General features: G+C 38.2%; 1 protein-coding gene across 2 annotated transcripts in view; it reads right to left on the bottom strand.

Moving 5' to 3' along the window:
- The window catches only part of CCNI (cyclin I), a 31,731-nt gene extending 15,341 nt beyond the window's left edge, over positions 1 to 16,390 (bottom strand). The window contains exons 1-2 of one of the 2 annotated variants that reach the window (XM_059922813.1): positions 15,843 to 16,389; positions 8,692 to 8,848 (exon numbers count right to left, since the gene is read on the bottom strand). In XM_059922813.1, the coding sequence (XP_059778796.1) occupies positions 8,692 to 8,805 (114 nt within the window). In that variant the 5' untranslated portion in view covers positions 8,806 to 8,848; positions 15,843 to 16,389. Of the gene's footprint in view, positions 1 to 8,691; positions 8,849 to 15,842 lie in introns of both variants that reach the window. The other variant, XM_059922814.1, reaches the window with a different exon arrangement.
- Between the last annotated feature and the right edge of the window lie 583 nt (positions 16,391 to 16,973).

Genomic DNA, 16,973 nt, shown 5'->3' with positions numbered 1-16,973 from the left:
CCACGTGCTGCTATTCTGATCATTAAAACACAAATCCTCCCCAGCTTTAAACTCTAAAAGGTCCACCATTACCTAAAAGATTAAGTATAACCCCCCAGGCATGGCATACAAATCCCTCTTTGACCTACCTCTCCAGCCTCACTCACCTTTCATCACTTTCTGCCTTAAAATTCATAACAGCAGTACTTGTATTTATGTTCTTCCTTGTTCCTGTAATGCTACTTACATCACTGCTCCTTTGCTCATACTGCCCCCTCTGGTTGGAACACACTCCCTCTCTTTTCCCTGCCTTATTATTTATCCTTTAAGAGATATTTCAATGGTCAGTCCCCACCAGATACTTTCCCTGATAACTCAAGTCAGACTAAGTACCTTCCTGTGCTCCCACAGCATCTCTTGTCACAACTATTAAGTTCAACACTTTTTAAAAAATTACCTTACTGCTTTTGCCTATGACTGAGTAGGTAGCAGCAAACCTACACTCTAGCTGAGAACTTGAAAAGCTATTAACAACAGCAACAGAAAGGCATCAGAACTGCTAGGACAACCGGGCCTTGAGGAGCCAAGATTCTGGAGAGGAGGTAACAATAAGAGATGAGTCACCACTCTGCATAGCTTCCCCTTTCAGGCATCTGCCCATCCTGTGAGTATGGCAAGAGGTGTAAAGTACGAGCAAAGAACCAACAGAGATTTTGGGAGTCTTACAAGGCAAGAGACAAAATTTGGAGACTTGAGGAGCCAAGAACCTAGTGGGAAGAGGGAGGGTGAGAGATCTGAATGTGACACTCAGCTGACTTTCCTCTTAATTCATTTTCTGAATAAAATTCTGAAGTTGGGAAGGACAAGGATCTCAGAGGCTAAGCAGAAAGGCTTTGAAAAGCAAGAATCAGTTCAGAAGGAGTTTAGCACCCTTCAGGAATAAGGGGCACTAGTAAACACTCCAAACTCTCAGCTGGAATCCTTGGCTACACTCTAGGAGTTGGGGGCAACCAGAGGTGATGAAGCCATACCCAACAGCAACCCAGCCTCCAACCAGCACAGTCCCTCAGTGGATTAAAGTGATTAACCTCCTCTCAGTTTGCCCACCAGAGGGAAGACTGAACCACCCTGCAGAAAGATAGCATCTAGAGCCTCTACAATTTTTCATAATGTTCAGCAACCAATCAAAAATAACCAGGCATGACAAGACAAAGAACTAAGTGATCAAAAACCAAGAGGAAAAAAAGGGGCAACAAAAAGATCTCAGTCTTTTAGTTACCAGAAAAGGACTTAATATACAAGTAAATAGAGGATGGAAGACAGATGACAATTTTCAGGAGAGAAATGAAATCTATAAAAAAATCCAAAAGGGAAATTCTAGAAATGAAAAATATAACAACTCAAACTAAGAACCCAATACAGGACCTAACAACAAGCTAGGCAAGGGTGGACAGCTATGCTTTGAGGAAAATTTATAGCTCTAAATGAATATATTAAAAAAGAAGAAAACTGGAAAACCAATTATTTAAGCATCTATCTCAAGATAAAGAACAGCAAATTATATAAAGAAAGTAGACAGAAATAACGAAAAAAAGAGCAAAACTAAAAAAAAAAAAAAAAAAAAAAAAAAAAAGACATGTCATAATAGGGAAAATCAACAGAACTGAAAGACTGACAGACCTCTAGAAAGGGTGATTAAGAAAGAAAAAGCACAAATCAACTAAGAAATGAAAAAGGGAACATCACTATGGACCCTTTAGATGTTAAAGAGGATATGAGTAACTTTACACAAATAATTTGAAAATTTAGATGAAATGAATAAATTCCTCGAAAAACACAACTCACCAAAACTGAGATAAGATTTAAATGAAGACCTGATTAGCCTCATATTTACCAAAGAAATGGGACTGATTATTAAATACTTTCCCACAAATAAATCTGTAGGCCCCAGTGGCTCTGCAGTAAAACCTTCCAACATTTAAGAAATAGTGTTAATCTAAACAAACTGAGAACACTGAAAAAAAAAAAAAAAAAAAGGCAGGAACACTTCCCAACTCATTTTACAAAGCCAGCATAACTTTACCATGAAAACTTGACAAAGGCATTACAAACCAATCTGACCCATGACCACAGATGCAAAACGCCTAACCAAAATATTAACAAAATCCAATGATGTATAAAAATTCAACACCTATTCATGAAAAGAATCTCTTAGCAAACTAAGGCAGAGAAAGGAATTTCTTAATCTAATAAAGATTAAGAAATATATAGCAAACATTATAGTTAATGGTGAAATACTGAAAACTTTCTCCTCAAATTCAGACTTCAGCAGTGTTCTGGAAACCCTAGCTAATTCTGTAAAACAAGAAATACAGAAAGTATAAGGACTGGAAAGAACTAAATAAAACCGTGATTATTCACATTTGACATGACTGAGTATAATACACAGAAAATCTTAAAGACTCGGCAAACTATTAGTAAGTTAATTTAGTATGGCCTATATAAAAATCTATTTTATTTCTATATACCAGCATATAGAAGCAAGCATGTAAAAAAAATTAAAAATTTAAAATACCATTTGTAATAGCCTCAACAAGACTCAAATACCCAGGAATAAACCTAAATCACCAAACGTTAAAAGAAACTGAAGACCATCTTTAAAGAAAAATGGAGAAATACTCTATGTCCATGAAATAGAAGACTCATATTATAAACATGTTAATTCTTCCCCAAATCAATCTACAGACCAAAACCCCACAATTTCTTTTTATTTTTCAAAAATTGACAACTATATTTAAAAATACATATGGAAGAACAAAGGGCTTAAAATAGACAAGACAATCTTAAAAAAAAGAACAAAGTTTATGCCACCAAAGGCTTATTATAATGCTACAATAACTGAGGCAGTGTGGTATTAAATAGAGGCAAACAGACCAATGATGAAAAAAGGGGCAAGAAACTAACCCACAAATGTATCTACTCATATACAGCAGTCACTTGATTAAAAACAAAAGCATATATCACGGGGGGACTTCCCTGGTGGTTCAGTGGCTAAGACTCCACGCTCCCAATGCAGGGGGCCCGGGTTCGACCCCTGGTCAGGGAACTAGATTCCCCATGCCGCAACTAAAGATCCCACATGCCGCAACTAAAAGATCCCACGTGCCACAAGGATCCCGTAAGCGACAACGAATATCCCACGTGCTGCAACTAAGACCTGACACAGCCAAATAAATAAAGAAAAAAAAAGTACATTGCAGGGCAGTGGCGAAAAATGTCTTTCTAATAAATGATACTGGTTTTCCATATGGAGAAAAATTATTCTTGACTCCTCTTACTTCACACATACCAAAAAGGAAAAACAAAATCCTATCTTCATTACCTTGGATCAGGCAAACTTTTTTTTTAGTATCTTTATTGGAGTATAATTGCTTTACAATGTTGTGTTAATTTCTTTTGTACAACAAAGTGAATCAGCTATATGTAGACATATATCCCCATATCTCCTCCCTCTTGAGCCTCCCTCCTACCCTCCTTATCCCACCCCTCTAGGTCATCACAAAGCATCGAGCTGATCTCCCTGTGCTATGCAGCAGCTTCCCACTAGCTATCTATTTTACATTTGGTAGTGCATATAGTCATGCTACTCTCTCATTTCGTCCCAGCTTCCCCTTCCCCCTGTGGTCCTCAAGTCCATTCTCTAAGTCTGCATCTTTATTCCTGCCCTGCCACTAGGTTCATCAGTACCGCTTTTTTAGATTCCATATATGTACGTTAGCATACGGTATTTGTTTTTCTCTTTCTGACTTACTTCACTCTGTATGACAGACTCTAGGTCCATCCACCTCATTACAAATAACTCAATTTCATTCCTTTTTATGGCTGAGGGATATTCCACTTTATATATGTGCCACATCTTTATCCATTCATCTGTCGATGGACATTTAGGTTGCTTCCATGTCCTGGCTACTGTAAATAGTGCTGCAGTGAACACTATGATACATGTGTCTTTTTGAATTATGGTTTTCTCCGGGTATATGCCCAGTAGTGGGACTGCTGGGTCATACAGTAGTTCTATTTGTAGTTTTTTAAGGAAGCTCCACACTGTTCTCCACAGTGGCTGTATCAACTTACATTCCCACCAACAGTGCAGGAGTGTTCCCTTTTCTCCACACTCCCTCCAGCATTTATTGTTTGTAGATTTCTTGTTGATGGCCATTCTTACCGGTGTGAGGTGATACCTCATTGTGGTTTTGATTTGCATTTCTCTAATGATTAGTGATGTTGAGCATCTTTTCATGTGTTTGTTGGCAATCTGTATGTCTACTTTGGAGAAATGTCTATTTAGGTCTTCTGCCCATTTTTGGATTCAGTTGTTTGTTTTTTTGATATTGAGCTGCATGAGCTGCTTATATATTTTGGAGATAATCCTTTGTCAGTTAGGCAAACATTTCTTTAAAAGGACTAAGCAAAAAAATTTTTTTGATAATTTGGTCATTAAAAATTAAGAACTTCTATTCATCAAAAGTCAACACAAATAGAGCTGAAGATATGTGTAATACACAGAGCCTGCAAAAGAACTCTTAACAATTTAAAAAGGAAGTCAATGGAACACAGGTGAAAGATTTGAACAGACATTTAACCAAGAAAGATATCTAATGGCCAAATAAGCACATCAAAAGCTGCTGAATTTCATTAGTTATCAAGGAAATGCAAATTAAAACCCAATGTGATACTATAACGCTCACTATGATAACTAAAATGAAGAAGACAGACAATACCAAGGGTTGACAAAGATGCAGAGCAACTTGGGACTTTCATACTCTGCTATAAGGGGTAAAAAAAAAAAATGTGGTGTAAAAGTGGTATAACAACTTTGGTAAGTAACACAATTGGTGGTATCTGCTAAACCTGAGTATACACATATTCTAGGTTCTAGCAATTCTACCCCTAGGAATATACTCAACAGTAATGTACACGTATGTTCAACAAAAGACAAGCACAAAAAAAGACTCTAACGACCATCAACAGCAGAATGGATAAATGAATTCATATGACGGCATACTACATGGAAATGAGAATTAAATTAACTATGGCTACATGAAGTACCACGGATGCATCTTACACCAAAGAAAATGATGAGCAAAGGAGGCCAGTACACACTTTATGATTACATATATAAATATAATTCAAAACAAGGAAAAACTAATCTGTGATATTAGGATAATGGTTTCTTTGTGGGGAGGGGATAGATGGTAGTAACTATAAGAGGACACAAGGAGGTGCTAGTAATGTGGTGGTTACACAGTGTTATTTTGTGAAAATTTATAGAGTTGTACACTTATGATCCGTATACATATACTTTAAGAAACTGTTTACTTAAGGAAAAGAAACAAAACCTATGGGCAAAATAGATTTATTTGTTTACCAAGTCTACAGATGGTACAAAAAGGACAAAGTCAATACATTACATAACAATCATAATTTTAAAGCCAGAAAAATGGGCCAGCATCAACAACTTGAAACTTAGTAAGAATAAATATGAAACAGTGCACCTAAGTTAAAAATTTTTAAAGTACACCTAGGATAAGGGAAACTCTGCTTAAAAGTAGAGAAACAAAAACAACAAGGTTTTAAAAACAAGTTCAGTATAAGCCAACAACATGACACTGCTGTCAAAGCATAAAAATTTTTTTTAATTTAGGGCTATATTAATGAAATTATCAAGCCAAGATAAAGTGAGGTAATAGTTTCACTTTATTGCTCATTAATGACAACCCAAATGTCACAATTTAAGAAACACAGTAAATTAAAGAGTATACGTAGAGAAAGAAAAACTGAGAGGCACAATCTTGTCAAATGAAAAATGGTTAAAGAACAAAGGATATTCAACCAGGAGAAGAGATGACTGCGAGCTTAACACCTGACTGTAAGTAGATAAAGGGCTATCATTTAAAATATAAAATGAATTTTTTCTGTACTGCTCCAGCGGAGAGAACTAGAACCAGTAAGTAGCCACTAGAAATAAGCAGTTTTCAGGTTCAATTCAGGAAAAACTTTCCAATAATTGATAGAGCTTTTCTATGGTGGAATGGACAAAGTATGCAAAGTAGAGGATCACTTATCCGAGATGTCAGAACTTTTTTTTTAATTTTGTGGTTAGACTAAATCAGTGTTTCCCAAACCTAACGCATATCAATAAAACTATGAAGTTTTTTTAAAATACAAATTCCATAGTTGTCACCACAAGCAACGTAGGTCTGGGAGGGGCCTGGAATATGTAAGAAGCCTCCTGGGTGATTCTCATACACCTAGTAGCCCAGTGGTTCAAGATCCTGTATTTGAAAACCACATAATTAGATGGCCTTTAAGGTTCCTTCTCAAAATTCTAATGGAAATCATCTTTATATAAACAGCTTGAGGCAAGGTTTACCTTTGTATATCAAAAGCACTCTGTACATCAAAATAAATTGAGAATATCTGAAAATACATGTCACTTTAACCAGTCTTTAATTTTTTTCCCCCAAATTTGTAACAAAATTGCTGTGTACTTGAAAATACTATTATTATATAAAAGAACTCCTCTAACCTGGATGAATTATAAAGAAATGATAATCAACGTTCATTTAACAAGTGTTTACTGTGAGCCTATTATATGCCAATAAACAAAAGTGACAACTCTACCTCAATGGAACTCGGTCAAATCATCAGGGAATTATACTATTGTGTGCTATCATACAGGAAGTATAGAGTGCTGGGGGAGCACATAGAAGGGGAGTGATAGGTGTATAATATTCTTGCATGACCACTCTGTCCTAAACTGCAAGATAGGATAATGTAAATGACAAGAAAACTGTGAGAGAATGACCCTGAAGTAGAGTTTAGGTGAAGGAAGGGGTAGGAATAAGAAAACTAGAGGGAAAAAAGCTTAAAAATATTTTATTTTTCTGTTTTAACCAGCACCCCCCCAAAAAAAAAGAAAAGTGGGAAAAGATACATGTATGGTTTAGACGCTAAACTTTAGAGACAAGATTGTTTCTCTTATGCAAGGAGGAGTCAAGAAGGAGAGAAAACATGGTTAGAAGCAATATTGGAAAGGGAAGTAGAAAAGCCAGTCCCTGAGAGTCACAGAAGAAAAAAGAATTAGAACTAGAATAGAGAAGTGTCCCTGGGGTTATTCTGTCAAGTGGCTCAAGCCCCTATAGCTCTTTACTCCCATCTCTATCTTATCTCCTATACCCACCAGACCAAGCCCACACACATTTTACAAGAATTAAGTATGGCTTCCGCCTGACATTACTAAAGGCAAAACCTTAAATAGATCCCTCTTATAAGTTCTGATAGTGTTCTGTTCTCTGGTCTAACATCTTAGTAATATTTGTTAAAATACCTATAATAATAGGCCAGATTAAGCGATAATATAGCAATATACTATAATCTTGGTAGAATATCACCTTCGAAGACCATGTTATAAAAGTATATCATTGTTGGTTGCATGCTGACTCAAGGAGACAGTAGGAGAAAAATGAAAGAAATGGTTCTAAAAGCAGCTGTAATAAAGCTTTGAGGCTTACTAGAATGTCAGAACGTAAGGGCAGGAATTTGTTTTTCTCACTGTTGTATCCCCAATGCTAGGATAGTGTTCAGAATATGGCAGATACTTAATAAACATTTACTGAATGATTGAATCCCCAGTAATCTAAAAATCACACAAGCATACAAAAATAAAAAATGAAAAACAAAGTATAATGGGAAGAGAACTGCCTCAGGTTCAAAATTATAACTCTACTACTTACTAGTTGAAGTCTTGAACAAATTGGGACTACTGCCTTTTTCAAAGGATTAAATGATATTAAATGTGATAGCACATGCAAATGCTCCTAGTATAAAAGGCATTCATTCAAGCTAACTAATCTTCAATTCACTAAATGACAATTAGATAACAGTAAATGGGAAACATGTATTTCTTTAGCTTGTGGGAAAGAAGATAAATGTAAGTTGGAATTAGAAAAAGCATTCAGATATCAGTAACCTATGAGCAAAGATTAACCTAAACCAACACAGGAGGAGCTTAGATACTGTCATTTGCCTACACATACCAAAAATTTCTCGGCCACTACTTTTTATCCCAAACACAATGCTAGGTACTAGGGATAAAAAGATGTGTAAGACATGTTACATAGTAAACTTTTGGAATAGACAAATTTCATAGTTATTTGGAAAAAATAACTCTATATGAAATTTCTAAAAGGCATACAGCCAAGAGTAATTGAGAGGCCAGCTGCTGATTATCTCCCTAGAAGCTTTGAACATTGACATTACATTAGTAGTTTAAGTGAATTCCTTATAAATATTCATGAAAGAGAAAGTTGTTGATCACTAAACACAAGGATTTGACTGTGTTCAGCCTCTACGGCAAACTATATATCTAGAAATAAAGAAGGCTTATTATTTTAAGTATTGTACCACAAGAAAAGAGAAGGGACATACCTAGCTTCCTAAAGGTGTAACTCAGATAAAACAAAACAAACAAAAACAGTTCATTTTTGTTTTGTTTCAGAATGAAACAAGGAGATGTTTCTCAAATAAATAGAGCGTATCTTTAATGGTACATATTTCTCCAATACAGTGTCAAGGTGCAATTACATATGATAGTAGTACACTTAGTTCTAATAAAAGTCACCTGTCTAGAGTAAAAAGAGAAATCATTACCTGATTTGTAGGCATTTTCAGCACATTCACTTTCCACATCTGGGCTTCCCGGGAGATTGCCTTTTCCAACAGGAAAGACAATCTCTGGTTTTCCAAAGGCCCTGGAAACTTCATGATATCCTTTGGATCTGCCTGCCACCCAGCTTGATGTAGCTACCTATAAGATCAAATATAAAACAATGCTCTATATTTAATTATATATATAGTAACTGTAGCATTATATAAATATGTTGGTACTTATTAAGCAATTCATAAAACAAAATTAAAATGTTATGAGGCAATATAGGATTTTACAGCTCTTTAAGATATCATATATTAAAATGTTACCATAATCATCAGTTATCTAAAACATTCTCACTTTAAATCTGAAATTCAGTTGTAAAGAGAATAAAAACATGACCATATAATTGACAGAACCTTAGGACTTTGATCAAAACATATTATCACTGTGTCAAAAAATTTTAAGTCACAGGCTTTTTAGACTAGGAATTCTTAGAAGTAGTTGTCCCAAATATTTATCTTAAAAATCTACACAGATAAGGGCTAAACCCTCTTTTCATTAAAAAAAAAGTTACATCAATTACATTAAATCCCACCCATTTCTACTGAATCAGTATGGGACTATCCCCCCCTTTAAGTATGAAACCATCTTGGATTGTGCTCCCACTACAGTGTCCACTAGCTACACATGTAGCCATTAAAATTAGAATTGAATAAAATTAAAATATAATTCCTCAGTCACACCAGCCCCATTTCAAGTGCTCAGCTGTCACACATGGCCAGTGGATACTGCACTGGACAGTGCAGGAAAGGAACATTTTTATCAATGCAGTAAGTTCTACTGGACGATGCTGATCTAGAAAGCTCAACAGTAGAGTAACTGGCACTCTAAAATGAGCAGCAAGTCTAAAGAGCAACACAGTACAAGGCATCTCAGAGTCCGAGAGACGTTTCTACGTTTCTTAAAAAAAAGGGAAACTATAGAGGTTTGACTGTGTATGGAAAATTGGATTGAGAAGCTGCTGAAGAATGTGAAAAGACAACTAGATTGATGAAAGCTAAACAACTGAAAAGGTTATTAAATTCAGAAAAAAAGATTATGCAAGAAAATAAACATAATAATATACCACAATATTTACATAGCAATAATAATGAAAATACTGAATAGAAATTTCAACACAAACGCTGTAATAAAACTACACTGGTAGGATGAGGGGTGTTGGGAGAAGGTAGAAGGAGAGCCTCATCTTTATATTTCAGAGGAAAACCATAAATAATATCTAAAACTTAAATATCAAAAAAACAGCAATAGGTAAGTTACTTGAAAATATGATCTTAAATAACAAGAGAAATAGGTAAGAGCTGAGAGTGATTAACCTCTGGGGAATGAGAAAAGGGTGGAGAAGCCAAGCAGCAGGGGAATGTGGTTTTTCATTATAGACCTCATATAACTATTCCCTTTTTTCAACTCCGGACCTGTATTACATATATGCTTCAAATTCCAGGGATTATTTTCAAAAAAATTCAATGTCTAGAATTAACATATGAAAAGTTCCTAATTTTTGATAAAAATTTAAAATTTGAAAAAACAAAAAATACAAACCTAATCTTCAATTTCCATGTTCCCTCTGCCCCAACTTCAGCTACTATCCTCTTTCCTATTTATCACCCCACATATTTCACTTACTATTCAACCTATTGCAAACTACCTCTGGTTAACTGGATTGTAATTTTTTTTCTTTTTGCTTCTTTAAACTCTTGGGTTTTTGCAATTTTTCTATATCAAGCATGAAGTGCTTTTCATACTAAGCAGAAAAAAGTTAAATAACTTAGAAAGTGGAAAATAATAACTATCCTGAAAGGTCCAACTCAAAGGTAATTTCTTCCAAGAACTATCTCCCCTAATAAATTATAAATTCCCTTGCAGTCATATCTACGAATATCATGTTTTTATTACTCACAGTGCCCATCGCACAGTATCCTGATGAAACAGAGACACAACCAAAGGCTCATTTCAACCCTCCGGGCCAAAACCAAAAAACCATAACCAAAACAAACAAACCCAAGTCTAATCTCTTTCACAGGTGAATTCTTCAAATGTTTAAAGGCTGCTATCATGCTCACCAGTTCATCCACTGCATTGCTGAAAAACCATTCAAGAGTTTCTCACATGACATGATTTTTGCTCTTCTAAATTAGCACCAGTTTAATTATTAATGCAGTCTAAGATCATTAGCTATTTTTTTAGAGGCTACACATTATCAATTCAGATAAAATTAATGCTCAACTAAAACTCTTAAGACTTTCTAAGGTAACTCTTGGGTGAACTTCCCCTCCACCTGACCCACCTCACTTTGTATGGGTTTTTGGTACCTTTGGTGGGGGGGGGCGTTACATCCTTGTTCAGGACCTTAAATGCATTTTTTCCTTAAAAAAAAGTCATCTTGTTAAATTCTATCTACTGTTACATTCTGCTTAGATGTTCTGAGATTCCAATTTTGTTGCATTGGTACTTTTCTCAAATTCTCCACAATTAGATAAACAAAGTCACTACAACTTCATCGAATGCAAACATAAATATCAACCTCACAAACAGTATAAACTAGATGTTCACCTGTCTAGACGTATTTAGAAGAAACACCTATATTGGATGGAGACTGAACTTCATAGGTTCTAAGAACTTCTTCTAAACCTAATTTTGGTCTGTAATTGATTAACTCCTGTCAAAACTTATTTATTTCATTCCTTTAGCTACTCTCAACAGGGTGGCTCACCAGGATCTGCCAGCCTTCTCAGCATACCCCAATGGGTGGCTGCCCCTAGTAATTACTCTTCCTTTACAATGATTCCTTTGAAGATTACTTTTAGGGTAGGATGGGTGGGGGACCTGAGAGGAACATATAGGATAGAGTCATGTAAAGAAGTATAAGATCAGGTTCAAGGGATTCTTGTTCCTCAATCTTCTATAACTAAGGCCCTTAATAAGACTTTCAAATATTTAGATGATAGAACAACTTTTTTAAAACAAAGGAATCTGGGTCAAAGAAGAAATCATAAGGGAAATTAGAAAATACTTTGAGATGAATAAAAAAGATCAAACGTACTAAAACTTACAGGAAACAGTGAAATACTTGTAAATGTCTATATTAAAAAAGATCTCATATGTATAACTGAATCACTTTGCTATACACCTGAAACACAATATTGTAAATCAACTGTACTTCAATAAACAAGAAAAAAAAAAAGATCACAAGTCAACACTCTAACCTTCCACTTTAAGACACTGGAAGAAACAGACCAAACTATACCTAAAGCAAGCCAGAAGAAAGAAAATAATAAATATCATAGTGGAAATTAAGGAAGTAGAGAACAGATAAATAGAGAAAAATCAATGAAACCAAAAAAGTTGGTTCTTTGAAAAGATCAACAAAATTGGCAAACCATTAGCTACACTGACCAAGGAAAAACAGAGATCAAGTACTAAAATCAGGAGTAAAGAAGGGACATTACTACCTATGTTACAGAAATAAAAAGGATCATAAAGAAATTTATATTAACGATTGTATGCAAATAAATTGGACAACTTAGATAAAAAAGACAAACATCTAGAAACAAACTATCAAAACTGACAGCAGAAAAAGCTAAATAGTCATATACCAAGTACTAAAGAGACTGAATTAGTAAAGAAACTAGTGTCAAAGAAAAGCCCATGCCCCAGTGGCTTCGCTGGTGAATTTTACCAAACATTTACAGAAAAATTAATACAAACTCTTCACAAACTCTTCCAAAAACTAGAGGAGGAGGCCTTCTCATTTTATGAAGCCAGTTATTATCCTGCTACCAAAACCAAAGACAACAGCACGAAAACTACAGACCAGTATCTCTTAAATACAGATGCAGAATTCCTCAACAAAATACTAGCAATCTGTATCTGAAAACATAAAAAAGGGACTATACACCATAACCAAGTGGGATTTAGCCCAGGAACGCAAAGTTGGTTTAACATTCAGAAATCAATGTAACACACTGTATCAACAGAAGAAAAGAAAGCAATCATTCTTTGCTCACAATAGGGAAATGTAACAAAGGAAAAAAAAAAAAAAGAGTTCAAATTTCCTTAAACTTAAAAAAATGGGGTATAAATATAAATAATACAAGTGAGAAACAAAAAGGATGGAGGACACCTGTGGGGATGTTCCAGATTTTCCAAGCTACAGAAATATAAAAGTGCAATACCTTACCCTAGACTGGATCCTGTACTGCAGAGAAAAATGCTATAAAGGTCATTTTGGGGTCAACTGACATAATGAGAATTTGGACAGATTTGACAAAAGTAAATTATCAATTTAAAATTTACTAAAGTTGGTAACCTTACTGTGACTCTGTAAAAGAATATCCCTATTTTCAGGAAACACACACTGAAAAATTTAGGTGTAAAGGCCCATAATGAATGCTGTAGAGAGAGGGGGTGGGAGATGAGGGGAGGGAAGACACGATAAAACAAATGGAGTAAAAGGCTGAAAATAAGTGAATCCAGGTAGTTTCTTTTTGAAATTATTTACAAGTTAACAACACAGAAAAAGCAAAACAAAAACAGAAACCATAATTTATGAGAAAATGTTCTACATTCCTTTTTTAAAATATATGATACAGTGGAGAAAGCGCTGGCTTGAATTCTACTTCTTTTACTAACAATCCACAAGCCTGCTTTCTAATGTTTTAAAAACAGATTATTTGAGCTAGATGAAAAATGAATCCTGCTAAGGAAAAATCACAAACACTAAAAATATAACTTTACTGTTTTAAATAACAGAACTTTATAGTTTTATGTTGTTATTTTATGCCCACTAATGGTCACATTCAGAATTCTGAATGCTCAGAAAAGTCTCTAGGAACTAAAAAACAAAAAGACTGTATTTTGGTTGGCATATTCCATAAACTTTGACCTTGAGCGTTTCACATTTCTCCTCCCATTCTTTCAATTGCTGCTTCTGCTTCTTCCTCTATGTTTATCAAATACCTTAATGTCTGAGTGAATAGTTTATAAAACACTTAATTGTACAGCATTAACTATGTTACAAATCAGCATACAGGGCCTCTTGCTCTTCTGAGGAAAAGTGCTGCACAGTGCTGGGTATACAACAGAAACAACTTCATTAACATGTAATTACTGTATTCATTATGTTCAAGACACCAACTCCATTAATAATTCTGTACTGGTGCTGACTTCCAGATCTTAGTTCCTCTTATAAAAAGAGGGATTTATTAATGTGACCATACAAAAACCTCATGTTCTATTATTATCTCCTTGACTTTACGCCTTTAACCTAATAATGAACAACAGGTACTTATAATTCCAAAACATCCTGCTTTATCCCAATCTCCATGACTCTCCACATACTGTTCTTTCAACTTGAAATGTCCTTCTCTAGCTTGCACTCTCCTTCCTAGAGTTGTCATTTGCATCATATGTACTTGAACATAATTCTACTTTTGCATTTAATTGCTCCGTGAGAGCTGTCTATTTGTAGGCTGGTCTCTCCTACTAACCATGAGTTCCTTGATGGCAAACACTCTCCAGAGTTTAGCACTGTGCCAAATAAATAATAATAAGAGCTTACACTTGTTAAGTGCTTAACAACTAAAAACAATGAGTGCTTACTACTTGGCCAGGTATTGTTCAAAGTACTATGCCATATTAACTCCTCGAACACAAAGGAAGGTATAATTATTAAGTCTGTATTATTATTAAGCCCCCTTCAAAGATGAAGAAACATGGACAGAAAAATGAATACTTTCCATTTTTAAAGTAGTATACAATCAGAATAAAACATGTACACACACTTTAAGCTTCCAATCTTGACCAAGAAACATTTTAGAGTTCCATTCTAAACTACTGACACTAGGATGTCACATTGCCACATAAACTCACTCATCTCAGTTTAACTGCAAACCATCCCGGTGCACCTTCCCGACACACGCTGATTCTACTAGTCTGCTCTTCATTAGTATTGAGAAACTTCTTCTAGTCCAGAAGCTTAGAATCTCTGATGCGTCTGGTCCCAGACTAGCAAATGTGAATCCTGTCCCTTCTTCCTTAATCTATTTGTCCGTTCCCTTCTATTTCCTCTGCCACAAATGACCTGGAAAAGCCAGAAGCAGATAACGCTACTTTAATCTGTTCCGGGACCGAGACGGTATAGCACAGCCTGCCTGGGCTGGAATTCTGGCCACCGGGTTCTAGCTGTCCTCTAGTGGGAAAATTAATCTTATGGAGCCTCAGTTTCACTCACCCGTAAAATGCTCCTGAACTACCTACCCCGTGAAGATTCAGTAAGTTGCAAACCACTTATAACGATGCCTCTCCGATAATAAGCCTCAACAAGTGTTATTATTAACATCCTAAAGCCACACTGCTGCTGCTCAAACGTTGAGTGTCTCCCACTGACAGAACAGAAGCTAAATACTTTAGCCTAACATTCAACGATCTCCAGTCTGATTCCATCCTGCCTCCGGAGCGATACCTTCCACTATTTTGCCGTCTAATTCTCAACTCCTAACAAAACGATCTGCAGTGAAACCTCTAGCTCGGCAGAGGGGGTTCTGCCCTCTTTTCAAATTTCCGGTATTATCTGCCCTACAGGGTGCAATTCAAAGCTCACCTCCTCTCCAGATTCCCCCGACTCACCCCAACCCCGGGAAACGTGCCCCTCCCCCGAGCTCCCGCAGCGGCTCACCCCATTCATCCGTCCTCCTCCCCCACCCCCGCCCGCTCTGCAATGTGAATGATGTTCCCGCGGGTCCCGCGGAGGCGTCGAGGTCTAGGGGCGGGGGTGTGTCCCCTTCTTTGTGTACCGCACAGGCTCGCGGACCCTAGAACGCGCATTAGGAGGCAGCTTGCTGTTGCTACAAGAAAGTTAGTCGCCGACGGGAAAACTGGCCCGAAAGGGAACCCAGCGGAGCCGTTTCCAAACTGGGCAGGTGCCTGAGTTGTAGGCGCGAGGAGACAAGAGGGGCGTCCGGGAGGTTTCCCGGAGGGGGCGGCGGGGGCGGGGCTCAGCCGAGGGGCGCGCGCCGGCGGCGCGGGGCTGCAGGGGGCTCGCGCGCGGGTCGCGGGGACGCGTGGAGCCCCCCCGTCCCCGCCCGCTCACCTTCTCCTCCTCTTCCTCCTCCTCCTCCTCCTCCCCGGCAGAGCTGTAGGCCTCACAGTGGTGACGAGGGGTCATCCGGGGGCCCGTTACCACCTCATTTTCCTCAGCGCGCGGCGACGGGGCGCGCGGGACGAGGACGGGGCCGACTGAGGAGGGAGAAGAGGGGGAACCGGGCCGGAGGGCGCGGGCGCTCGAGCGGGACGCACGGCTGCGGCCTGTGGGTCGGTCAGCGAATTAGTTCCATGACGCCCCCGGACCTGAGGCCGCTGCCGGTCCCGCTCCTCCAACCGCAGCCGCTTGTGCCCGGGTGGGGAGGGGGTTCCCTCTCGCCATAGGGCGGCGGGGGCCGGGGAGAGGCGGGGGGTGAGACCGGCTCTGCCCCTGCCCGGGGGAAGCGCCTCCGAGGGGAAATGGTGAAAGGGGGGGAAAGGGGGAAAAGGAAAAAAAAAGGAAGGGGAAAGGGGGGGAAAAAAAATAAGAAAAAACGAGACAGAGGCGCTGCCGCGTCCGCTCGCGGGGAAGGCTGGGGAGGGAGGGGAAGGGACAAAGAAGTGCCGGCTTCGTCGGCTCCGCCCTCGCGGATCGATTCCTAGACTCGCTCACTCCTTGTAAACAACATTGAACTGGCCTCTGGACCCTCTCCCGTTTTCCTCTCCGCCGCGATCTCCGTCCAGCGAACGTACAGAGAAGTCCGGCAAAAAGCTGGGCTGTTGGAAACGGGCTGGGAAAGTCTCTGGCATTGGGGTGGGAGGAGGGCTAAGAGAAGCTAAATGTGCGTGGACTCGTTTTCCTTGGAGGAGCGGAAGGGTTCCTCTTCCAGTGCACGGTGACGTAAGCGCCTTCTGAGCTCGCTGGAAGAGGCGTGCGGTGGCCGGAGAGTGCGCTGCGCATGCGGCCCAGGGAAGAAAGAAGCAGCTGAGCGCTTAGCTTGGGGGTGGGGTCTTATAGGGATGCTCCTCTGGCCGAAGAGAGCGCTACGTGGTTTTATCCAGCTTGTCTTTGTTTCTGGGGCTTGTAAAAGGATTTGTTGGAAAGGGCCGCGATCTGTTGCGTAAAGATCTTGCGTTCTTTGTTGACCTCGCAAAAAGTTCTGTGTTCTCGTCTTACCATTGACGTGTAAATAGAATTGCG

Source organism: Balaenoptera ricei, chromosome 5, assembly GCF_028023285.1.
Source record: "Balaenoptera ricei isolate mBalRic1 chromosome 5, mBalRic1.hap2, whole genome shotgun sequence".
Taxonomy (NCBI): Eukaryota; Metazoa; Chordata; class Mammalia; order Artiodactyla; family Balaenopteridae; genus Balaenoptera; species Balaenoptera ricei.
The sequence above is the reverse complement of the archived record's forward strand: the minus strand, read 5'-3'. Positions and strand labels throughout refer to the sequence as shown.